Source organism: Heteronotia binoei, chromosome 10 (assembly GCF_032191835.1).
Source record: "Heteronotia binoei isolate CCM8104 ecotype False Entrance Well chromosome 10, APGP_CSIRO_Hbin_v1, whole genome shotgun sequence".
Lineage (NCBI taxonomy): Eukaryota > Metazoa > Chordata > Lepidosauria > Squamata > Gekkonidae > Heteronotia > Heteronotia binoei.
In genome coordinates this window covers 70,372,326-70,398,117 of record NC_083232.1, presented here as the reverse complement: position 1 = coordinate 70,398,117, position 25,792 = coordinate 70,372,326, and the positions used below count along the sequence as shown (strand labels likewise).

The window sequence follows — 25,792 nt, the reverse complement described above, 5'->3', positions numbered from 1 at the left end:
TGAGTGGCTATGGCATTGTACTCCACTGAGGTCACTGTCCTCCCTAAGCTCTATCCCCAAATCTCTAGGAGTTTCTCACCCTGGACTTAGCAACCTTACTCCCCCTCCCATCCCTGGGGGGACCTGGCAACTCTGGTTTGGCAATAGTCAAGCCCACCCTTGCCCAGCAGTGCCTCCTGTGACAGGCTGAAATTAGTTATATAGGAAGTGTGCCCTTCTGGTCTTAAATCTGTATGTAACACAAATTCTTCCCTAATCACAGCATTTAGTCTTAGCATTTAGCTGATCAGGCCTATGGCCTTGAAGTGGCACTTTCTACCTACTCAGAGGCACAGTTCCAAATCATATCTTACTCTAGCCACCAAATTGTATTAACCTATCAGAAGCAAGTTGACCCGGGGTACCTACTCTGCCAATTAGAACTTCTTTACAAGGTTTTGGAAACACCTACAGAACAAGCTGTGACTCAGAATCAAGATCAACACTCACCTTCCCAGCAAGCTAAACAGAAAAGGGAAAGGGAAAAAAAAGATATTATTCCAAACCATTTAGAATGTTCTAAAACACAGAAAGTTCTTGTTACTAATGGCATGAATCATTACTTTAATAGCTTCTATGAGCAGTGGCATTTGTTAGTGTACAGTGTGTATTCAGACAATAAAACTATTTTACAGTTCCAAATCTTAAAGTGACACTTTTGTAAAGATTACAAAATATAAAAGCCCATGAGATATTATTGTGTAGCACAACTAGGTAAAAGTAGCTGCAACGATTAAAGTACAACTGCTCTTGTGTAAAGCATCATTCAACTGACTGAACTTCTCTCCCTAAAGATCAGATTTTGTCCCATGCACAGAATTGATTCCAGTGGGGTCGTTGTCTGTGGCAGCAAAAACAAGAAGGATTCAAATGGTTCTTATAGATATTGTGAACCTCGGCTGGCAAATACACCTAGAGGGTGGGGATGGGGGGACAGATTGTAAATAGTGGGCTAAAGTCCATAAAGAACAATGTCTGTGACATTTCTACATAAAACTGCAAGTATATGAGATAATACGGTGACTGTTTCCAACAGCTGTTAAGTATAATAACCCCATCTATGTAGTTACGTTACGTAGTTAAGTAATTTAACACCTGGATCAACTAATAAAAGCATAGAAAAGAGTGATCTTTCATGGGGAAAGTACATTTTTAAAACAAAGGATTCCCTATTTTTTAGGTCTGTCAACTGATTTTAAACATTTTAGCTGGTTAATCATCTCCCAGCTAACTGATAAATCACTTTATTAAGTGCATACAATTGGCTGATTCCTAAATCAAAATATTAAGTGCTTCTTGAGTTACCAGAGTATACGGTAATGCACAGTTCCACAAAGAAAAGCTACCAGTGAGTGCTAGAAACAAAAGCCATTTGTTAATATTTTCTGGTTTCATTCCCTATTACAGTAGTAACCCATCAGAATGAAACAGCTTCAAAAATAAAACATGTCCTTAACTTGCCCCCCTCTAATTAGAATTTGCTGACAACAATTAAAATTGGTTCCTCAATTAAAGTTTGCTACAGCTCATTATCTTGTGCAGGGCCAGCCCTAGACTGTTTGGTGCCGTAGGCAAGGCTAACTTCTGGCACACACACCCCACACGGATAACATCACCAAGTCACATGGGGGGGCTGGCGCCCTAGGCAACTGCCTAGCTTCCTTAGTGGCAGGGCTGGCCCTGATCTTGTGCATACTGGGCAGGAATGGATTGCCCCTAAATCCTCTTTTAACAGTCAGACGCAACACTATGCCACAGTGTTTTTTTAAAAAAATACTTCCATGCCCTGGTACTAAAGGCCAGCAAAAAACTATGGCTGGTAGGACTCAACTAGGGCAAGAAGCAACTCTGGGTGTAGTTGGGGAAGTGAAAAGAAAAGTGAAAATTATTAACTTCTACCTCTGAGATTAATCCACCCTTAAAGACAGCCCACGCATAAAAGTTGGCATAATTTTAAAACACTTCTGTGAGAGTTAAAAGACTGCTTCCCACCTTCTTTTCCTGCTCCAACCAACACACAGCATATAGGCAAGGACCTCAGATATCAAGGTAAGTGGCACAGGACTATATAACCCAAAACTATAAACACGCAGGAAGACTTCAGTGATGGCTTACTTTGCACAAAGGGAACATGTTGTAGAACCAATGGATTTCCAGTAGCCACAGAGAACAAAAAAATAAAAGATTAGTAACACTTATCTCCTCAAAGCCCCCTTACAGGTATCCTGCCTTAGCATTCCAAATCACCCACCAAGATTCTCTATCTCATGCTTACAGTAAACCCCAGTGACACTGTGAAAATCCTGAATTGGTGAAACAGTTCCGGGATGAAAGAGCGCCAACAAACTGAAGCTTAATCCTAACCGGGTGCAGGTGTTATGGGTGGCCAGAAGGACTGGCCCAGGAACTGAGGAGTTTCTTGTTCTGAGAGAGGCTGCACTCTCCCAAAGGGACAGTCATAACTTGTGACTGCTGCCAGACCCAGGCCACCGATGGGATAAACAGGGAGCAGCAGTGGCCAGGGGAGCCTTCCACAAGCTCACTGCAGCCTTGCCTGGGACATATACCACTGTGTCTTACCACTGTGCTGCATGTCCTGGGAACATCTAGATCAGATGACTGCAAGATTCTGTAGGGGGGCAGCCCTTGAAGAGTGCCCAGACACTACAATTGGGAAACAGGAATGCTAGCTGGAGTAGGTCATAGGGGTCCCATCAGTCCTATCATGTTCCATCTGCACTGGCTTCCAATTTGTTTCCAGTAAATCAAGGTACTGGTATTGACCTTGAAAGCCTGATACAGTCTGGGACCTTCATATCTTAAGGCCCGCCTACTCCCACATGAACCTACCTACTCAACCATTATGATCAACTTCGGGGGCCCTGCTTTGGGTGCCATCACCTGAGGACAGATGGCTTACAACCCCCAAAAGGGCCTTCTCAGTCATGACACCAGAACTGTGGAATTCCCTCCCCGGGGAGATTTATTTGTCCCCCACCTATAATTGCCTTCTCTCTGCCAGTAAGTGAATCCGTTTTGTTCTTTTTCATCTGGCACTGCCTTATTGGCTCTCCTTTTTGGTTGTTTTACTTGTATGCTCACACACACATATTGTATTTAAAGTTGATTTTTAAAACATCATTTAAACTGTTCATTGATTTGAGGCCCCTAATTGGGCACATAAGCTACTGTCAGTCACTCTGTTTATTGTAATTAGCCATTGGCTGTTAAACGTCTACAAAAATCTCAAGGGAAAACAAAGTAAACTAGATGTTAATGAACATACAAAGTAAAGCAAAAAGTGTATAACAACAGAAGCAATACAATAGCAACAACAATGGAGATATACACATAAATCTACAAATCATAGGGCACATAAGGAGGATACAAATGTTTTAAATATAATAAACTGCATTGTGTTGCAGCTGGGGCTGCAAGAACACTGCATAAGCAAGGAAAGTGGCACTCACTAGGGACAAGAGGACCATGCTTCAAAACAGAACCCTAAAACACGATCTCTGTTCTCTAAGGGCTCTCACAGGGAGCAGAATACTCCCAAACACTCACAGCCAAAGCATCTTCCTCCCCACCGCTGCAATAAAGGCTAAATCAACTTCCTTGCTTACCAAGTAAGACTTTTGTCCCCACATTGAGAACACAAAGAAGAAGAACTGCAGATTTATACCCCGCCCTTCTCTCTCCTTACAATCTCCTTTATCTTTTCCCCTCACAACAGACACCCTGTGAGGTGGGTGGGCTGAGAGGGCTCTCACAGCAGCTGCCCTTTCAAGGACAACCTCTGCGATAGCTATGGCTGACTCAAGGCCATTCCAGAAGGTGCAAGTGGAGGAGTGGGGAATCAAACCCAGATTCTCCCAGATAAGAGTCCGCACACTTAATCACTACACCAAACTGGCTCTCTGAATGCACTGTACAGAAAGACCCAGAACACCCCCCCAGTATTTACCATTCATGGCAATGAAAAGCACAGCCACTCTCTTGAGTGAATGCTAACACCCTGTTCCATCTTCTGCCACTGCTGGCCAAAAAGTCATGACTAATTGCATCCCACAGGCTCAGAGCCAAGGCACACAGAGCAGAACAAACACTTCAGGCAGTATTCCAACTCAGAAATTACATTTTCAGTGACGCTACTGGGACAGTGACTACACAGTCTTCCCACTGCACTCTAGATGCAAACAGTAAGGGCAAGAAGTAGGTCTGGGCCATACAGAATGGAAGAGCACCTGAACAGTTAGACTTTTTCTCAGATTCTACCAGCTCCCATCGCAGGACCTATTGGCTGAAACTGCTACCAATTATTCATGATATTTCCCATGTTTTTCTTGTCTCTCCAGAGGAAACAAAGCAGGCTTTCAACATTACAGAGAGGCAAAGATATTCCTCACCAGGGCTTTTGTACCTTGCCAGGGCTTTTGTACCTTGCCAGTACATCCAGTAGAACTGAAACCCACTCCAGCAGTGATAACATTTCATTCTCCACTGCATTTCTGTTCTTGCAAGGGCTTGCAGATGGGGACTTGCAGCAGAAGGAGGCAGTGAGATTTCCACCACCAAACTCCATCAGGGCTCAGAACGTGCAGCTTGTCCATATCTGTGCCACTGGAGCACTAGCAAGGGGAGGGGAGCCCCAGCAACTCAGTGTCCTCCCAGCTTCCCTTCTTGATTACTACGGGTGGGATGAGTCAAACAGTTGGGCTACATAAACCGGAGGGGATAAAGAGCTTGCAGCCCCACTATTTATTATTATTTCAGGTTAATTCACCGCTACATTCCTCATTTTCTCTCCCCACTCCAACCCTTCCTTTTCACCATTGATACTTTTGGCCTTTCAGTACCAAAAATCAAGACTAGATACTTACGGCTGTGTTCACGCACATACTCAATGAGTTCACAGGGCTGGGGGTGAAGAGGTGGGGAACAAAATGAAATGAGATTTATTAACTACTAGAAAATATTTTTCTTAGTGGATAATGTGTAATGCATTCTACAGATATACATACCAAAAATGAGGCCAGTCCCTTTGTTCCTTTTGCACCCTAGAAGAACAGCATTGGAATCAGAAAACTGTATGCATGGAAATTTATCTGAAAGTTACCTTGTCTATCTGCTTACACTAGTCAGAGGTAAGATTCTTCACTCATGGTGCTCTAACAAAGCAGTCTGTCAAGGGTACAGGACAGCGCAGATGTAACATTTCCCTATTTCTTCACAATGACTAAGAGGTCAGTGATGCACCACAGTCTCTCTCACACCCTTTCACAGGAATCCCCCTTTCTCTCACACATGTTCACCACGGCATACTGTTCTGTCTGCACTAAAGTTAATGTAAACCCCTGATTAGCTTTAACGAGAGCTTACAAATCAGCTTCAGATGTTCATTCCAAATTCAGTTTCAAAGTAGGTTTGCAATAATTCGTTGAGAGACTTATTGGATTAACACCTCTCAATTAACTGGGAACAGTAATTCTTTATGGTGATAACCTCGGTTAGTGTTATTTTTGGTGCAGACATAATATTATGGGCCTGACAATTGCTGAAAAAGCAGGGAATCTGTGTAAGAGAGATTAAGACAAGCAAACGGAATAGCAGGGGAGCAATCAAGTGAATTCATGGAGTATTATCTGTCTCTTAACTATGGAATCTAATGTCTGCAATAGGTTACAGCGTGCCATCAGTTGTTTCATGGAGGTGTTCCAAATGTTACAAATACAGGCAGAAAAAATACCTTAGCTACCAGCCACATTTCACCATCATTCTGATGATCCATACACAGAAATTGGCTTTAGTGCAGGAGGAAGCAAGAGAGAGAGAAGGAATCAGATGACAGTGAGTTGCTTGCAGGTCTGATAGAAGACCTCTGGGGGCCTGATTCAGCCCCTGGGCTGCATGTTTGACACCCCTGCTTATATGCATAGATTGCTATGCTATATGTGAATTCATGAACAATGCTGGATCACATTTTTAAAAAACCCTTCACTTGAGAATGCCCACATAACCATCCTTGCCAGAGTGAATCCACTCATACATCTGGTGGGTGGTATGTCCTGAAGGGCTGTGGAATCAGGATTTGTGTATGCATTTGTCAAGATCCACAAATCAGTCATTATAGTATCAGGCTATATGCCATTTCAGCCTCAAAGAAACCAAAGGAATCTGTTCAATAGCTGTCCTCTACAGCTCCCATTTATAGATTTTTAACTTTAAACTGGTTTACACAAGAACATAAGATGAGCCCTGCTGGATCAGACCAGCATTCCCTCTAACCCTGTTTCACACAGTGATCAAACAGTTGCTTTGGAGGGCCAATAGCCAAGACCTTCTCTCTGATGTTGGCTCCTAAGCACTCATGGCTTGCTGCCTCTGCCTTTAATCATCTTGGCTAGTAGCTGCTGAGGGACTTTCCTCCATGAATCTGTCTAGTCTCCTAGCAGTGAATGCCAGTTGGAAACAGGCTTAATTGTCATGTCTTTCCTGATGATAAAATTGCTTTAAAAATATTTGTAACGATAGAGAGAAGATAGCAATAACCTCAAATTCTCACTGATCACTACAGTAGGGATTTTGGGAAGGAAGCTTATGTTTTAGTAAAGATTTGCCTTAGAGGAGCTGATATCTCTAACTACTTTGGTTTATGGGCAGAGTTTCCCCTTCCTCTTCACATAATTGAAGAGCACAAAGCATTGTATTAAAAAAAAGTTTATGGAATAAATAGCTTTATTCTGTTCTTGTGATTGCCATTTTATAACCTACACTGTGGTTTTATTATATGTTGTGTGTGTAAGGGAGGGAAAACAGATTGAGCAAACAAGAGTGAATCATCAGTCAGGCACTCGTCCCCCTCTAAAACAAGCAAGAACAACCAGCTAAAGATCATTATGGAAAACAGCACCAGTGTGATAATAAGGGACCTGGCTCTTGTATCTTTCATATGTTGTATAAAACAGATATACAGCTTTTTCTCAGCCATGCATGGCAAAATGCACCTGTTGGAATAGTTTCTTCTACACAGTAGTAATGATATAGGAGCTGTTTCCCATCTGATCATCTGAATAACCCACAATTCCTTGAGAAGGAAGCTAGTTGTATGAAGGAACTCCTGCCTAGGAGGCATAATGGAATTCACAATTCAGATTAGTTCATGTGCTTTTGGATGTAGTGGAAAGACCAATATTTAACAGGAAAGTATACATTTTGGTAATTTAAAAGACATAGTTTTTGACATAAATAAAAATAGTATACAATTGATCAGAGCAAGGCATACCAGACGTCCTGGATAACCCCTTTCTCCTGGAGCACCTCTTATACCAGTTTCCCCCACAGGACCCTGGAAAAAGTATACAGCTAGTTATATACCATAGTTATAATTTTAAAAATATAAACAGTATATAACAATGGGGAAAAGTACCACCCACATCAACAATTATGAAATCCACTCAGTGTGATACATTAAGATAAATGCAATGGGTAGGAGGGGATTGGAAAAAAGGCCATTTACAAAGTAATATTATGGCCCCCACTCCACATCTTTTCAGTCCCCTGTTTCGCTTTCAGATTGTTACAAAACCTGTGAGCTTTCCTTGGTTGTGGTCAGCTCAACAGAAGAAAGTAAGTTGTTACAGCAGAGCAATAGAAGAAAGTAAGTTGTTACAGCAGAGCAATAGAAGAAAGTAAGTTGTACATGTGGTAAGTGCCGTCCAGGCTATGTGGGTGCTGATTTTAGCATGCTGTGACAATGGGAGGGGCGGGGGGGGGGGTTTGCACATCATTGTGCTGTTTTTGATCACAGCAATGTTAACTAGAACCATTCTGGTTAAAAATGGAGGATGCAATTGGGCATCTGGCTCACTAGAAAAATTTCCAAGAAACCTGTGTGTCCTATGACTGGTCACACTAGTTTTAGACCTCTATAGGATCCTCCACAATCCTTGAAATTTGAAATCAACTACGAAGAAGTCTTGCTTGCTGATCTCAGATCTGTGATGGAACCAAGCTAGACCTTTATTTGATATGGCTCCAAGATTATGGAATAAGCTTCTTGAAAACCCCTCCCTTGAGCAATATGTTACACTGTATTCAATTGTCCAGGTTTTTTGTATGCTTTAGGTTCTAATTTAATATAGGTTCAATTTTTGTAATCCACTTTGAACCATCCAATGAATTATAATCCTAAATATACCTCTGGTGATAGAAAGCCTACCAATCAACAAGTCTCCAAAGTTTAAGATAATATTGTTTTCCCAGAATATGGAACAAAAGTAATACAATTTTCTCAAAATATGAAACAAAAGTAATACACTGTAAGGACCCTGGGTAAGAATACCATCAAAATCGCCTCTCAAGATATTGTTATTCATCAACGCACAGTACCATTTTTCCTCTATTCCCTTTTGGACCAGGTTCCCCAGAAATGCCAGCACCTCCAGTTTCACCCTGTTGAATAGGATATAAAATAAGGATAATAAAAAGACAGCAGAAAAAGAAAAATGGGAGGAATTCAAGAAGCAACATGTATCCCTCACTGAGCTTCCTATGACGTGCATTCCTACAGCTCATACGTAACAGCCAAATACACAAGAAAACTTGTAGCACTGATGGGGGAGAGGGAAACCTAAGGCCAGCATTCAAACTGCTTAAACTGGTCATTATCCCCTCTTCAGCATAATTTGGAGACAGACTGTCACAGCACACAGATTACTCTCTATCCCTGCATCTTTATACTTTGCACTGGAAATGCAGACAGAATTGCACACTTTGTTACCAGAATCATCAATAAAGATTGATGTGAAATGTAGTTCTCCAAGTAAATATACATTGATACCTGAATTCCAGTGTCTCCAGGGCATCCTTCATGTCCCTGTAATTTTATCATATATGACAGAATTACCATAATTAGACTGACTGATATCTCAGTTCTGTTTGCATATTTTAAAATCAAGAAAAATCTATTTTAGAGAAAACACATGAGGGGGGGAAATCCAATAAACAGCATAAGAGTTAACCAACACCCAAACTGTTTCTTTCTCCTATGGTCAGCCTTTCTCACTGAGGCTTAAAGGTGAATTACAAAATGTAAGAAAACAGAATGTGATAAAAAAAAAAAAAACAGTAAAATACATCAGTAAACAATGCCATAAACATGGATTACAAAAATGGAAAACAAATTAATAAAAAGACTTAAAATGTTAAATGGCCAGAGTGGGAGCCATTAATCCATTCCATGCAACCAAATTATGTTTGTTAATGATCTGTCAGAATAAAAAGTTTAAAGCCCCTACTCAGCCATGAACCTCAGCAGATGATCTGGGACCCATCACTTTTTCTTATCCTACCCAGTACTTTAACAATTGGGGGAAAAGGCAGGGGGCCCTTAATGAAATCTATAAGCCCCAGCCCCTATGTGTATTTGCCAAATGAGATTTCAGTTTACAGATATGCACTCTGTTGGCCTTATTGCTTTTAGCAAGACTTACGTCATAGTATACAGATCTGCAGCCTCAGGAACTAATTTGCAGTAACTTATAAACACCACAAAAGCAAAAGTTCAGTTATGGTTCTTTTATATTGTCACCTTTGATCCTTTTCTTCCTCGTCTGCCATAACCAGCAGTTCCTGCATCCCCCTAAGAATAGAAACATTACTTCATCTCAGATCTTTTAAAATATGCTTTGTTTCAGAGATCATTGTTTGATAGGGTTGTCAACCTCCAGGTGGGCCCCGGGGATACCACAGAATTAGCCATTGCGGAGGGTGGGCTCTGGGCATTTTACCCCACTGGGGCCCCTTCACTCTCCAAATCCCACCCTCCAGACTCCAACCCCCAAATCTCCAGGAATTTCCCAACCTGACATTCACAGCTCTGTAGCAGCTCCTGGAATTGATTACAGGGAATATCCCATACCCCACCTCTGGGCATCACTGAAAGAAGAGGAAGTATACTGCCATTACAAGGAAGTCTTAGGAAGTAATGATGGAGCTAGTGAAGACAAAGGTGCAGCACTATTCAAGCACACAGCTTCTGAGTGGCCTGTGGAACCCAGCACACAATGATGACATTACTTGTGGAGATCAAGTTCTGCTAGTCACTGAGTACACATGCACTGGCATGGCCCAGCAGCCATGGCTCCAGCAACTCCATCACTCCCTTCCCAGTGTCCACCAGAAAGGCCACAATGCCTCCCTTCTTCCGAGATCCATCTTGCAAGCCACTGCTGGGGCCTGCCAGTTATACGGCATATACAAAATGGATCTAACACAGCACAGGGACAACATTTCCTCTAAGCATACCGGAGGCTCAAAGCACAAAGAGCTGGGCCAGCACAGATCCACTCCCTCCTAGACAGATCAGTACATTTTCTTGTAATCCCCTAATGATGAAGAGCCTATAAGCAGTATTTGGTGTATTTCCATGTTTCTGTGTAATTGTAGAAAAAGGTGCCGAATTTGGTATCAGGCACAGCATTCACCATATTGAGGCTCCCTGTTTCTATTTTGAAAAATAGTTATATTTTTACTCACATTACTGTGGAGATAGAATGTAAAAGTATGTAGATGATGCCAGGTAAAACATGATGTGAGCTGTCTGAATTGGTCATGGGACTAGGCTGCTGTGGTGCTCATACACTCCCGCTCTTTGTGATGCAGATTTTTTTTTTGCGTTATTTTTCTAAATTCCAGCATTGATGTAGTTCACTTAATAAGGAACAGTTCAAATTACAGTTTGATCCCATGGTAGATGCTATTTTCTTGCCTCTTTATAGTCCCATTTGGATTCTTTGCTTGGGTGAATGGGGGATGATGTTTGCCTAGTGGTAAGTCTGGAGGGGCCCCCCCCTTCACAAAGCCATGACCCCTCTCCCCACAATAGGGCCAGGAGTTGCCCTTCCAGACCTCTGTGAGCAAAGCTTCCGCAAATCCTGAGTACTCAGCCTGCTGCAGCTGCCATTCGCCACTGTGCTTGAGCTGCGTACATCATTAAAGAGGATCATGTGGCTTGTTCCCAGGGATTAAATGCCCTCTGGAGTCACACCCCCATGACTGAATGGCCTGCTAGGCAGGCTTGCAGTTGCTTGTTTCTTCCATGAGAGGACGGGGTGGTTTTCAGACAGCCAACTGAACAAGCAGCATAAACTACAAACCTTCATTCCCTGCTGACCACGGGGGCCTATTTCTCCTTTCTTTCCAGGATCCCCAGTTTCTCCCTGGATAATGAAATGTATATGATCTCAGATTTGTGACAAAAAAGCTGACACAGCAAATTATTGAACTGATATCAGAATGGATACACATATATCACAATCAGGAGGTGAAAAATTATTCATTCTGAATAAAGGAAATAACCATGATTCTTAAATGTAGGCATATGTCCTATAAGCATTCAAATAAAATCAGGATGCTGTGGGAAGAGCCTTACATTTGCTATGCTTTCCCACATTCTCGTTTTCCTCACTTGTATGTTACTGTTGCTTTGGTGTGTTTTTTCCCCTGTTCTGCATGTGTTTTCTCCCTTTAGTGGTTGATTCAATACGTCACTTGATGTCCAGCATAAAAACCTGCAGCTTAAATCTGCAAGAAGCTATGCTGGACATAAGAGCAACAGAGGGAGCAAAACACATGCGTATCATAAGACACCCCGCCCCCTACACACACACACACACACACACGCAGGAACACCCAAGCAATGAAAATGAGAATGTGGAAAAGTACTTGCACAAAGCCTTGTTGATTTAAGAGAATTTTTTATATTTTTAATAAAACACTCCTATTTGAACATAAGGATGTAAGCAAAGCCCTGTCATCATTCCATCTAGTTCCAGCCTGTTTCTCATCTTGGCCAAATAGATGCCTTTAGGACGCCCCACAAACAGGGCAAAAAAAAATATCCTTTCTTCACTTTGCCCTCCAGCGAACAGTATTCAGAAGTACACAGCCTTTGGATGCAGGTTCCTTGAGCTCTGACTTGAGCAGAGACTGATAAAAATTGTGAGCTGCTCAGTCTGTCTTGTTTCTGACTGTGTTGTTTATATTACAGTGATTATTTTTGAGTATTTCTTGTTATGAAGGTAATACAGGACTGCCAGACTGTTATGAACTAAAGCCGTGTGCTTTTTCTATAATTTCATGACAGGAAGAAAAACAGTGGTGATTTTCTCATAACTACCAAAATTTTCTTCATCTTTTTGGGGGGAGGAGGGGTTAGAATCTCCTCCTCATTTATGTGCTGTGGGCCTGCTCTAGGTTCTGAAGGTTAAGAACAGAAGAATAAATGCAATACTTTATTTCCTCTGGGTCCAGGTTTTCCTTCATCCCCTTTAGGGCCTGCCTTTCCCAAGCTTCCCTGCAAAGAAAATGAAAATGAGTGGTATTAATAACTTTTTTTTTTATTTTGACACAAACAAACTTTCTTTTCTGCAGTGTTGGAGACTGTATGAGACTTTTCCCACAGTGTTCAGAACCAGGCCATGAGTACTCCTTCCCAGCCTCAGTTTCAGGTAGGGTTGCAGGTGAGGCCTGAAGATCTCCCAGACTACAGAGATCAGTTCCCCAGGAGAAAATGGCTGCATGGCATTACGTGGCATTACATCCTGCTGAGGTTCCTTTTGGCCCTCCCCCAGGCTCCAATCCCCAAATCTCCCAGAATTTCTCAACCTGGAATTGGTGAGTCTAGCAGTCTGTCACATTGGTTGTTACAGCGATGAACCCTGAACAGACAAATAAAAGCTACAAGCCATTTTACCTGAAGACCTCTATTTCCTGTGCTTCCCTTCAGTCCTTTCATGCCAGGAATTCCAGCTTCCCCCTAAAAAACATACTACACCAATCAAGAGTCGGAATCGACTGTGCAACTGAACAACAAAAAATTCACCCAGATGGGCTATTAATCAGAAATACAATGGAAATACAATATACGTCACAATATCGGAAGGATAGTACAAATGTTATTCCCCTCCCCCCTTCACTAGTTACACCTGAGGCAAAATTGCCAGCTCCATTATCCCTCCAGCCCCTTTTCATGCATGCTCTCTAGCCTACTTTGGCTTCTGAAAGTTAATGGATTTGTTTTAAAAAGGTTTCCTACTTCTCAAATATAAAGCACTGCCCTCTCCCAGTTAATGATGCATTAAACCAGGTTTCTTGAAACCTGTTTTAATATTGTTCTTTATTCTCTAGATATGTGGTGGAACCTTTAAAAAATCTGTTTGCCTTCAAAAGCCAAAGCAAGTGTAAAGACCCTGTATGAAAGAGACTTTACATGGTCTCCCCCCCCGCCCCCCCCCCCCCCCAATCCTCAACCATAACCCAAAGCACACACTCAAGCATAATCCAGACAGCAGATACTTGTTTCAGTTTTGATCTTTCAGAAAATGCAGGCACAGAATTTCCCAAACTGCTAGTGCATGTTCCTTATTGCAGAAAGCAACTTGGTTATTTGGTGTGTTAGCTTTTTAAAGGGCAAAAGAAGCACATAAACACTGGCAGCATTTGTCTTTTTAACAAACTCCCATTCCAGATCCTTGAATTGCTTCCCCCTCCCCCAAATCTGGTACTAAACAACTGCGTAGTCTCCAGGCAATTAATCTGTAATTTTCCAAATAATTTTTCATGCTGGTCATAGTTGCTGGTCATAGACACAATTTTATGTACACAGATGCCATCTTGATGACAGAGAAACAAGATGATGTATGTTCTTTATCATATAGTGGGTTCAACGCAAGGAAGAGACGAGGTAGCAGTGATCATAGCTCTTTTATTCAGTACAGCATAGTAACGGCTGAACTCTAAGACTGCTCAACGGGGCCAACTATATACAGATCATGGTTCCTGAGCAAGGACGCCATTGGATCATTCAAACCAGCAGGGAGCCCATGATTGGATCAGGGCAGCAGGGATTTGGATCCTACTACCCATTGTTCCTTAGACCGCAAGCTCAGTCCTACAGGCTCCAATGAGCCAGGCAGGAACTCCAGTAAAACATAATATTAGTCCACATACACAACATTCATGCTGCTCATAATAATTATTTACTTAGCAAGGAGGGATACACAAAACCCAGTGGCTCCAAATCAACTTTTCTTCACTCCTTCATGCTGATTCCAGTTCGTGAACACTCATGGTTGTGTAGGTTTCCTTCCATCCTGCTCTCCCACTGGCTTCTTATCCTAACCAGCTTCTTAACTCTGCTTTTCCCCTCCCATCACCTCTGGTCTCACCCTCCTTGACCTTTCTGCCACCTTTGCTCCAGCTGATCATTATGTTCTGCTCAAATACCTTTTTAGAGCCTAGGTTCTCAGACTCATTCTTTCTATCATTCATTGTCTCCACAAAGAAAAGCTCTTCCTTTGCTTTCCTTCACTGCAGTTTCCCAGGACTATATCCTTGGCCTTCTTCTATTTTTGTTTTACACTCTGTTCTTGATCTCATCTAATCCCATAACATCCAATGGAATACAGTAATGACCCTAGGCTTTACCTCTCTACCCCAAACTAAGAAGCAATGTCTCTAGAGATTTCCCATTTCATTTAAAACAACTTTTGAGTTCTTAGATGCAGATTTTTGAGCAATGCCTATTGCAGACATTACACCAGAGCTCAGGGGTGTCAAACTCATTTGTTATGAGGGCCAGATATGACATAAATGAGACCTTGCTGGGCTGGGCCATGTATATCATAAAATGTAATGCCAGGTGGTGGAGATATAAACTTTATTAAGGACACAAACACAAAGATTTTTTTTTTAAAAAAAGCAAACATAAAATATGCTTAAAAGATCAGCACTCTTGCAATATTTTGTTTGTTTAACAATTTCTGATAACTGACACCTCTTGTTCTAAATTACTGCATCAGAGACAATTTCTGTGCAGTAGCAATCTTGAATATGCTGTTCAGGTGTTGTTCAGGTCTGGTCTATAAGTTACAAACCTAACTTTAATTTATTGACATTTATTACAGAAATCTCGTGGTCAATGCTTTGAGCCTAAGAGCCAGAGGAAAACATGAAATGGCTGGGCACTGCGAGCTTTTGTGCATAAGTTGCTTCATGTGCTGTTCAGCCAATGAAGAAAATAGAGACTTTGCTTTGTAATTCTTGTGTGATTGACCAAACCTGGCAGAGCAAGCTGTGACAAAGAAGGAAGCAGGAGAGAGAGAAGGAAGCAGATGACAGTGAGTTCCTCATGGGCCTGATAGGAGCCCTTTGGGGGCCTGATCTGGCCCTTGGGCAGTATGTTTGACACCCCTGCATAGCTCACATGTGTCAAACCATACTTCTTTGTAAAATATATTCATGCTGTGTAAGAAAAAGTACACTGTGTAGATATATGTGCATAAATGGAATAGTCCTGATATCTACCTGTGGGCCTTGAAATCCTTGTTGGGCTGGCAAACCATCTGGACCAGGTGCTCCGTTCTCCCCCTGTGTGAAGGCACAATTTTAGGTAGTAAAGATTTTCTCCAGCAAATATTATCACAATAGTTTCAAATGGTTGCCCTGTTGGTCTGCAGTAGAAGAGCTAGATTTGAGTCCTGTAGCATGTTGGAGACCAACAAGATTTGGGGAGTGTACGCTTCCTGTATCACATGCCCCTAAAATTTTGTTGGCCTCAAAGGTGCAACTGGACACAAATATATTATCACAAAGTTTTCATTTTGCATGAGTTTCATAACTTTTAAGAAAAACCCTTAACCACATCTGTGATGAGCTGACAGGCAGTGGGGCCTTTTGCTGTGGTTTTTGCCAGTAAATGCTAAAACGATATGATACAACTAATGATACAAAAGAAGACTGCAGATGCACCAGAAACTGGAGCATCTTGAAACTTACAATGACCAGATATACCATGGATTGTAAATAACTAGTTAATAATTTTCCTTTTGTTTATTTTGCTGAGCCCACCTAGATTCTGTCCTTTGTAGTACCCTAAGTTTGTGCCCAATATAAATAAAGTTGTTTAATTAGAATGAGTCAGCACGAGTCTTACCCACCTGCCTAGCATGCTACAGTGCAACACCCTTGTGGAATTGGTCTCAGGCAATCCATAAGAGAGAGGGGAGATTGGATTCTACCCCAAAGTGATGGTGGTGACAGTGAAAAGGGGAGCAAAAACAGTGGCTAGTCTTAACCCACACAATGACAGAGTTTCTGACAACATCAGTTCTTCATTCTTGAAGGTTTGAATATCAATCAAATTATACTGGGCACAATTCTTACTGGGAATTCCCTTGTGGGGATCAACATAACCTCCTCACTCAAGTAATGCAGGCAGAGTGATGGAAGGCTGGAAGGAGTTTTTGTTTGCATCCCCCCTTATCTCCATCTAGTGCTCCCTTTTTGACAACTGCATGTTCCATATGTTTGGAGCATGAGTGACTCACAAGGCACAGAAAGGGAGTGAAGAGATTGGGTGAATGCACAGACCTCTCCTCACCTCCAGCGCTCGATTTTGCCACCTGTGCAAATGTCAAAATGTATACAGAGGAAAATATGGTTGTATTACACTCCTCCGTGCTATAAGTGCAGCACTACAGTGTTAGTATAGTGTTCTTAGCAGTGATGGTGAACAATATTCCCAACAATGTTTTAAGAAACTTGCATAGGAGCCTAAGGATTTACCTTTTAGAACTATCATACTATCAGATTTTTAAAAATGGAAATCTAAAACTGCACTTGTCTCTTTTCTACTGATATTTCTAAAAAATGGAGAGAAATATAAATAAGAAAAGACAAAAACAAACTTTTTGGCCCGGCTCTCTTGGAGCCCCTTCTGTCTGTTTCTACCTGAACAACGACATCCATACATTTTGCAGTGGTCTCAGTACACACATACACAATTCACTGAGTCACCTCTTGTCTGAACTGCACATGTTGAGCCAGGATTATGCTGAACAATGAATAGGTAGCCACATTTCTTTTCTTGCTTTGCCTTGCAGGGTTTCCCATATTGATTAGGGAATCTACGGCTGATTACAGACCGGCACTTTGGGTTGACTCAGAGACGCCTCTGAAGTTGACCCAAAAAAATCCATGCAGACAGCAACATCTGCCACCCAGTCCGATCCCGTACTCTCCCTGTCCTGTAGGCCGGTTCTTCCACCTCAAATTGCAACGACTTCGGAAGTGGTAGCAAATGTTTGAGGTGGCCAGGAGTCGTCTCATTGCTGTGTGGAAGCGGAAGGGCGGAGGTGACTTACGAGGGGGCGTGGAAGCAGCAAGGCGCTGTGAGACCAACCTGCCCCATTTTCCTTTAAAAAATGGGTGGTGGCGAGTGCTGGTGCATTCATGCACACTAGCACAGTCGTGATGCACCTGGCAAGAGTCAGACAATTTCCGGCCCAGCCTCGCTGTTCTCAGGCCACGTCTAGCAGCTAAAATGTCCATGGAGCAAGCACAGCTCATGGGACATTTGTGTGCAGTGCTCTGTCGCGGGTGGCTACATGTGGAAAGCACCGGCTGACTCACAGACGGGAACAGAGCACCTTGGAAAGGCCGGCGCAGTGAGCATCTAGAGACCTCCGCTCGGCTCTTTTTGAGCCGTCCCGATTCGGGACGCCTCCCAGCCATCCCAGATTGCCCGTCTGTTCTCAATCTACTATCCTGTTATATAATGCCCAATATTTCACTCACTGTAAACTTGTGGAATTAAGGGGAACATACCGGTGGCCCTGGAGATCCTCTTTGTCCCTCAGCTCCCTGCAGAAAATAAATATGGATTATTTATAATAATAATAATAATAATAATCTTTAATTTGTATCCCGCCTTCCCCGCCGGAGCAGCTCAGGGCAGCTCACATGGCATAACATAGTATGCTACATTTCAACAGTTAAAACAAGGTGTATACAAAACATATTACAGATCATAGAAACATATTATCCTACATTAAAACCATCTAATTAATTTGGTGCTAAAATCTTGGTATAAGTAAGTGTTGGACTCTCATTAATCATGTAAATTCCCTCCTACCCCTCAAAATTTCCTACAAATGTTTGATTTTTAGAAGTTCTCTTTGTGGGGGCAAGCAGGGTATATGTGTCTGCAACTGTGAAAGCAATGGGAATGAACTTGTCATCACTGTACCTCTTTTCAGAGACTTCAATTTCAATTTGTTCTTCAGTTCTGAAGTCACAAGCTTGTGGAGAATTGAGAATAAGTAGGGGAGAGCCTAAAACATCATTATAACATCATCTGGATAAAAGTGAGTAAGGAAGGACTTGGTAAAGCTGTTGCTTTTTTTGTTAACTGAATGGTTTTGAACTGGTAAGTTGGAGCATTTATCTGCATTCCTGGAGGTCTTTAGGAGATTCCAGCCAACATACCTGAGTTCCCTATGTCTTCTTTTGGAGACAGCCACATGGTCTGAGGGCATCTTGAAAATGGCCTCAGGCAAATAATTGCACCTGCAATGTGCAGAAACTTTAGGATTCTACTTGGATTTAGAACTATCAGCACAAAGTGCATTAATATTTGTATTTTCCATTTTTGTTTTCTTGTGCATTTTTATAAATTTTCTGATTTCTAATTTCCAGAACATCTCATTTTCTTTGCATATATAACACACCTGTGGGTAAACTCTCTACCTACCTATATGAAGACTTAGTAGTCATGCAACATCCTTCTGGCACTCCCACTCCCTGCCCCTTTCCTGTGAGGCAGTGACACTATTGAAATAGTTAGCACCATCTTTAGATTAATTATAATGTCTTCTATAGTTTTTAAATTGTTTTAATTATGGATTATGTGAATTATTAAATTGTACACTGCCCTGAGCCCTGCCTTGGCAGGGGAGGGTGGTATAAAATAGAAACAAACAAACATAATTTGTTAAAAAGTTTTGGTTAAGACCACCCTGGGAGCTTTGCAAATCCTTTGTTCTGTTACAGGAGGATATACATTTGCATGAACAATTCCTTGCCAAACAATAAGCTGTGGCTTACTAAGAAGGAAGCCTTTCCCCGGGCAACTTTTCTAATTACTCAAGTTATACCTATTTTGCCATGTGTGTGTGCGTCACCCTTTAACTGGTCTGCCTTCATGATGGCGGCACCTGAATAAACCGATATGCCATGACTAGAGGAATTTGTCTCCTAGGACCAGAAAAAGAGGAGCTGCCAAAAAGACACTTATTGGCCACACAACGCAAAATGTTTAAAAATGCAGAGAGAAGTCAACAATATTTTCTTCTTTTAATAATATGAGATGCTACCAGTTTATATCAAGAACAGCTTTTTAGAAAGATTGCTGTGTTAGAAGGTTAGAAGGCATGGCCTGGCAATCAGTGGGAGGAGAAGTGGAGATTTGCAGTGGGGATCAGCATCCCCAGTGCAATGATAATAATAATAATAATAATAATAATAATAATAATAATAATAATAATAATAATAATAATAATAATAATAATAATAATAATAATAATAATAACTTTTATTTCTATCCCGCCCTCCCCGCCTAGGCGGCTCAGGGCGGCTAACAACAACTTACACATTAACATAAATAATAAAACTTTAAATTTAACAATTAAAATTAAACATATAAAAACCAGTCAGTTAAGTTAAAATACATAATTCACGTTACACTATATATATATAAATATATCTGGCAGCAATAAAACTGTTATGGTGCTGGTTCTGCCAGTTTAGATAATCTTATAGATGGCGGTTCTGGAAGTATCACTGCACTGGGGGTGATGGTAGCATTTGCCCAAAAATCTATGGCTTAATCATAGAGTTTGAGGTGAATGCTAGAGTGTCACCTAGCATTATGATGTCACTTTCAAGGTGTACCAGAAACAATGTCATCATGTTTGGGAATCTAATTGTGGCCCCTCCTATTTCTCCCAGGAATTTTCTCCAGCCACCTAGTTGAACAGTGGCAAGCAATCGGAGCTGGGAGTGGGTGATGTCCTGTTAGTAACAATATCTTGAGAACTGTTACTAGAAATTCAGGTTTTCTCAATAATGATGTTATGGATTCTGGAGTCCACATCTAGCTTGGAAGCCTCTTATTTTTTGTGTTACTAATGAAAATATCAGATTTTGTTTAAACTCTCAATCTGCATTATTAAAATTAATTTTTTTTCTCTATAAGATTTGTATGCCGCTTTCCTGCCAAACCAGGGTATTAATTCTTACCTCATTTCCTACAGGACCTGCAGGGCCTGCTAGGCCTTTTGGTCCTCTTTCACCCTATGGAGGGAGAATTTAATGTCATGTTATTATCCTGTAACAATAATTTTAGTATTTCTCCTTTTCAAAAATTTACAAGAGTAAATGAATAGTTGCATAGGTCACTTTATGGGGAAAACATAATATATAATATACAGAAGAATGAGTAAAAAAGCAGAAATAGAGATTAAGAACATTGCTGTATTTGTCATATGATGACTATTGCTATCAAACAGTAACTATTCCACACCAGCACAGCCTTTTGGAGCAATTCCTACTTACATGTCTAAAGTTCTAAAGCAATAAAAGGAAATGTATCAAAACAAACATTTTTATAACTACCATTGCAAAAGATAGCACAAATCTGATTCATATAAATTTCCTTTGCTGCTTCCTTACTCCTCTCTTCCTTACACCTCCAAAAAAAAAAAAGGTTCCATCATGGATCAGATGACAAATGAGGTGCAAGAGAGAAAGATTATTGGCATCATTGTCACTGGACAGTCTCTTACTAGAATACTTCCGTACTTTGAAAATTCACATATAAATCTGCGATTAGTGAATTAATCTTATTCATCAATTTCTCTATTATCCTTTCAGTGGTACTCCTAAGCCATCAAGTTGATGACCTTATAAAAAGAGTTGAATTTTTAATACTTGAAAATGACTTACCTTTTTCGCTCCATAAGACGCACCTGAACATAAGACGCACCTAGTTTTTAGAGCCGTTTGTGTGAATTTAGAGGCATTTGTGTGAATTTTTTGCAGTATTCACTCCTTAAGACGCACACACTTTTCCCTCCACTTTTTTGGGGGGGAAAAGTGAGTCTTATGGTGCAAAAAATACTGTAAGTTGTAAATGAAGTTATAACTAGAAATGGTTACCTTGTTCCCTTGTAACCCCTGGGGTCCAGTTGCTCCATTATTGTGGTTGTCCACTCCAGGATTACCCTAAAAAAAGTTATGTAGTTTTCATTTTAAAAACACAAAGCCAATTCTCACTAAAACTATTCAATAATATGCTGAAGTCACCCAAGATATCTACCCTGTGGTTTTCAAACTCCTGAGAAGCAACTTCCTCTTTTCTTGATAGCGGTCCCTTCCACTGATCGGTCAGTAAAATTCCAAGTGCCATTATTTGAGGCTGGGAAGCATATTCTCATAACTCCAACTGATGGTCAGTGGAGTTTGAAGATACTTTTAAAAAATATTCAGTGTTTTCCTGTAGCATGTGACATAGGTTACTAAGATTTCAACCATCCATGCCCCACTGGTGTACTTAGGTTAAACAGATGTATAACTCGCCACAAGTTCCCTATAAAGTATGTGGTCTTTAAGAGTCTTCTGTGATCAGTTAACAATGAATTAAGGATGTAATGAGACTTCTGACAAAAACCCTACAGCTACACACGTACTTTGGATTGGGACTGTGGTGTATGGAAGGGAGAAGTGACTCTGCCCCATGATATATATTTTTAACCTGAATAGCTGCATAGGGTTGCTACTTGTGTCGCTGAGTAAACATGTAGGCATATTAGGGTTCTCTTGTCTTCTAGATCCTCCAACGTACTTTACAAGGTCAGGTAGATCTGAACAAACTGTATAATCATAGTAGCAGTGGAGTGATAAAAACATGGACCACATAGGAAGTATTTTCAGCAGTGATCAGGGGTGGAATTCTAGCAGGAACTCCTTTGTATATTAGGCCACACACCCCTAATGCAGCCAATCCTGCAAGAGCTTACAAAAAAAGAGCCTTGTAAGCTGTTGGAGGATTGGCTACATCAGGGGTGCATGGCCTAATATGCAAAGGAGCTCCTGCTAGAATTCTACCCCTGGCAATGATACTCTTAAGATGAACATCAGATCTCAGTCAAGGCAATAATATGGCATTCTTACTCCTTAAAACTTTGAAATATGATAAAATGCTAGTGAAGAATAACTGCTGCTACATAAGAACTTTTTAGTGGATTATATATGAGATGTGAAAATACAACCAAGGCCTTAATTTATAGTAAACATATTTCTGAAGAAAACTTACAGGATCTCCTTGAAAGCCTTTCGGACCATGTTCACCAGGAAGTCCTCTTGAACCTGTGATACCCTGCAAATGTTGGAAATGTATGTTGAGATTGAAAACCCTTTTAATTGGGCCTGTCTCAATTCATGACTTCTAAAACTTCACTGTTTATATTTCTGATTGCTTTTAAATTCAGAGAGTAGGGGATTTATGTGGCCTATTCATGCTTTTATGACCTTGAGGACTGACCAATGTAATGTGCTTTATGTGGGGCTCTCCTTGAAGACGATATATCTAAAGCAGAATGATGTAATTTGCTTTCAAATGACTAAAGAGATCATAGAGTCTTAAAATTGGAAGGGTCATTATAATTCAGTTAGTCCAACCCCCTGAATCAATGCAGGAAATCCAGTACAGTGCGAATATATCCAACTGTTTTTGAATCAGTTATACAGTCAGATGGCTATTTTTTTTTTAAAAAAAAATCTTTTTATGCTTGAGCATATTAGCAACAATAACAAGAAAAAAGGGCCAATGTTTGGGTTAGGACTGCTTCTGGATCTAAACTGGATTCCATGTCCATCTCAAGATGCTGGTTCTGACTTTGAGCCTTAAAATCTTTTATGCCCTGAGACTAACAAATATTAGGGACACCTCTCTCTGTACAACCATTGGGACTTCTGTGTTTCACATCATGCTCTGCTCCATATATATTGGATTCATTGAGTAGAATGTCAATGGTAACATGGAAGGACTTTTATGGAAGCTACCTTCAAGGCAGCTCAGCTGGAAGGGTTCAGAAGTTCCACATATCCTGGCTTTCCATAAACTCACAAATTTCAGTAATGATCAATAATATTATTTATTGGCTGCTGCTATGTTCAGTAACATCCATGATGTCCTATTCTAATAAGATTTCAACTGTTTTCTTAGCCCTGCTATGGTTACATTTTATTATGCAAGATGTTTTAGAAGCAGGGGGGAAACAATTTATATATTATTTAATTAAATGTATGAATTCAATAAAATTATTGTCAGATTCTAGATACCATCCAATTGGTGTGGATCACCTGAATTTAGTAAGGACTAGTTATTTTGGTGCCTGGCTGATCATATGACTGCTAAAGTTCACAGCAGTATGTTAATGTCCCATTATTCCGTTCATCAGCAGGAGCCTAGAAAGTGTTCCTGGATAGGTTCATAGACATTCCTCCCAGATTACTATATGAAATTAACAAAAAGTCCACTATGCAAAGGTACACAGATTGATCCCTGCAACTGTGGAGAGTCAAGAACAGCATGAGTGAAACAACCTACATGTGCCAGGAACTCATGGGAGCACACCTAGCTCCTCAAATAAGAGCCACTGCCCCTATTTTTATACTTTTAAAAATGGCTCTATAGTAAAATGCCTATCACAGATATGTCAAAGGCAAAATGAGTGCCTAATATTACACAGTGACCATTTCCACATAGTTTATCTGCTCTTGATTCAAGATTGTTGGGAACCAGGGGTTATCTCCAGCTTCCCCACAGCATCATGGTATATTCTGGGATTTCCCTGGTTTCACTCCAATCTTTTCCAAACCTACTTTGCCATAAAGTTTTGAGAAAGATCACAATAAACCAGAATGGCTACTATACTGGTGGCTAAATTTGGATTATCCCCCCCTCCCCAGTCAGCCTACTCCAACACTGTAGCAACTATTTTCTCCCCCTGCCACCAAGGAACTTTTCTCTTAATTGTCAGTTGAATAGTGTAATTGCAATATAACATGACCATAATAGGTAGAACAGGTTATTCACATACTTGGATTTCTTTCTTTAAACAAGTGCCTAGATTCTTCCATTGCAGAGATACAAGGTAAAGGCATATCTCCTCAATGGAAGGAGTTAGAAGCTTTTGAAGAAAATGAAAGTTCAGGATTCATGGAATCTGGTACACATATCATAATATTATATCAATACATTGAATAATTTTAAAAGCTCCAAAAAGTCCCAGAAGTCTGGAGAGAGGTAGCTGCTGCTGGGAGAATGGGACAAGGAAACTGCAGGGAGACCAGCCATATGGAAGCTCTGCTGCTACTGTGCTGTGTCAGCAAAGGGCGAAAGCCCTGTGGAAACCACCTGAGATATATACCATTTTAGTGTCTGAGGAGACGACAAAGTCTCCTTTCTAATCTTGTTCTAATCTTTTACAACAATCCTGAATCTATTACAATCCATGTTTTGTTAATTTTGTCTTATCCTCTGAGAATAAGCATTTTCTCATTCATGCACTGTCTTTCTAATTCCACTCAAATTCAACAGTGAAGCTGTAACAGAATTTTAAATAATACCGGCAGGCCAGGGTCTCCCTTTTCTCCTTTTGGTCCTGCAAGTCCATGTGATCCCTTGATGAGGACAAAAAAGAAAGTTTATTTTATCTATAAAAACCAAAATGTAGCATGACAAAATATCAGACAACATGATTTACCTCTTCTCCATTAATTCCATCAACACCATCGATCCCGTTGTCTCCCTGAGAAAATAAAATCAGGAAATGAGTTCCATTGTTACTCAGGACAATTATCCTACAGCAATTGTCCAAGAGAACTATAGACTATGCCAACTCCAGCATCTAAATAAAGCTAATAAAAGATTTCATTATAATGTAGATTCATTGGTCCCTCGCCCCATGCTATTTTACTTTAGTGTCTTCCTATAATCCACTCTGGAAGGGTTTACATTTATTGTCTCTGTCTCCAGTTTGGCCTCTTTATTCTAGCCCCTTCTATCTTCTGTTTTATAACCATTTGACATGGACATAGATAATAAGCAGACCCTCTGAGAGGTCCAGAGAGGCCTGGGCCACTTCCAGGTTTTGAGGCCCCTAAGCATAATAAAAAATAGAAAAGATAACACCTGACATTTATAAAAACAAGATACAAAATGAATCAAATGCCCCCAATTAACAAGTTTCTAAATCTGATATTAAGCAAATATACCTAATGTATGGGAAGGTAATACCATCTCTCCCTTAAAAAATAGCTGCCCTCCCCCCGTGTTTATGCAATAGAGAATTCTGGCTCAGGGAAGGTGAAGAACTCACTTCTAGTGATCTTACACATAAAACAGACAAGAGGGTTACGGGTCAACTCTTCTACCATTGCCACAAATGCAGATCCTAGATAAAAATCCATAATTCTGTCAAACTTTGTCTTAAAAACCATGAACAGTATTGTTTGAAATCATAAAGTCAAGAGTGCTTCAACTTGCTCAAATTTCCAAGTAATCTCTCTTTTTTATCAGTATGTGAATAAAAATGAGGACACTGAGATAATTTAGATGACTGGTCTGCTCCCAAATCAGGATGGATCTCCAGGTTGTAAATTGTACTTTTAATTTGGATTTCAGCTGCTACTCTGGGGCTATATTCATGTCAGAGAATCTATCAAAAACATAATAAAATCCAACAGCCTCTAAATTACTTATTTTCTTCTGAAAATTGCTCCAAAAGATAACATTTAGCAGCTTATAATCCTCCATTTCCTGAACCTTTTATTCCTCTTCTGTCAC

General features: G+C 40.6%; 1 protein-coding gene across 1 annotated transcript in view; it reads right to left on the bottom strand.

The window, feature by feature from the left end:
* The window catches only part of LOC132577923 (collagen alpha-6(VI) chain-like), a 76,349-nt gene that overhangs the window by 15,066 nt on the left and 35,491 nt on the right, over window positions 1-25,792 (bottom strand). Inside the window, exons 16-32 of the mRNA XM_060247712.1 lie at window positions 24,711-24,755; window positions 24,574-24,627; window positions 22,256-22,318; window positions 21,100-21,165; window positions 20,182-20,235; window positions 17,710-17,745; window positions 15,409-15,471; window positions 12,797-12,859; window positions 12,335-12,397; window positions 11,199-11,261; window positions 9,632-9,682; window positions 8,882-8,917; window positions 8,431-8,493; window positions 7,325-7,387; window positions 5,064-5,099; window positions 4,923-4,959; window positions 490-501 (exon numbers count right to left, since the gene is read on the bottom strand). Of these exons, the coding sequence (XP_060103695.1) occupies window positions 490-501; window positions 4,923-4,959; window positions 5,064-5,099; window positions 7,325-7,387; window positions 8,431-8,493; window positions 8,882-8,917; window positions 9,632-9,682; window positions 11,199-11,261; window positions 12,335-12,397; window positions 12,797-12,859; window positions 15,409-15,471; window positions 17,710-17,745; window positions 20,182-20,235; window positions 21,100-21,165; window positions 22,256-22,318; window positions 24,574-24,627; window positions 24,711-24,755 (868 nt within the window). The remainder of the gene's footprint in view (window positions 1-489; window positions 502-4,922; window positions 4,960-5,063; window positions 5,100-7,324; window positions 7,388-8,430; window positions 8,494-8,881; window positions 8,918-9,631; window positions 9,683-11,198; window positions 11,262-12,334; window positions 12,398-12,796; window positions 12,860-15,408; window positions 15,472-17,709; window positions 17,746-20,181; window positions 20,236-21,099; window positions 21,166-22,255; window positions 22,319-24,573; window positions 24,628-24,710; window positions 24,756-25,792) is intronic.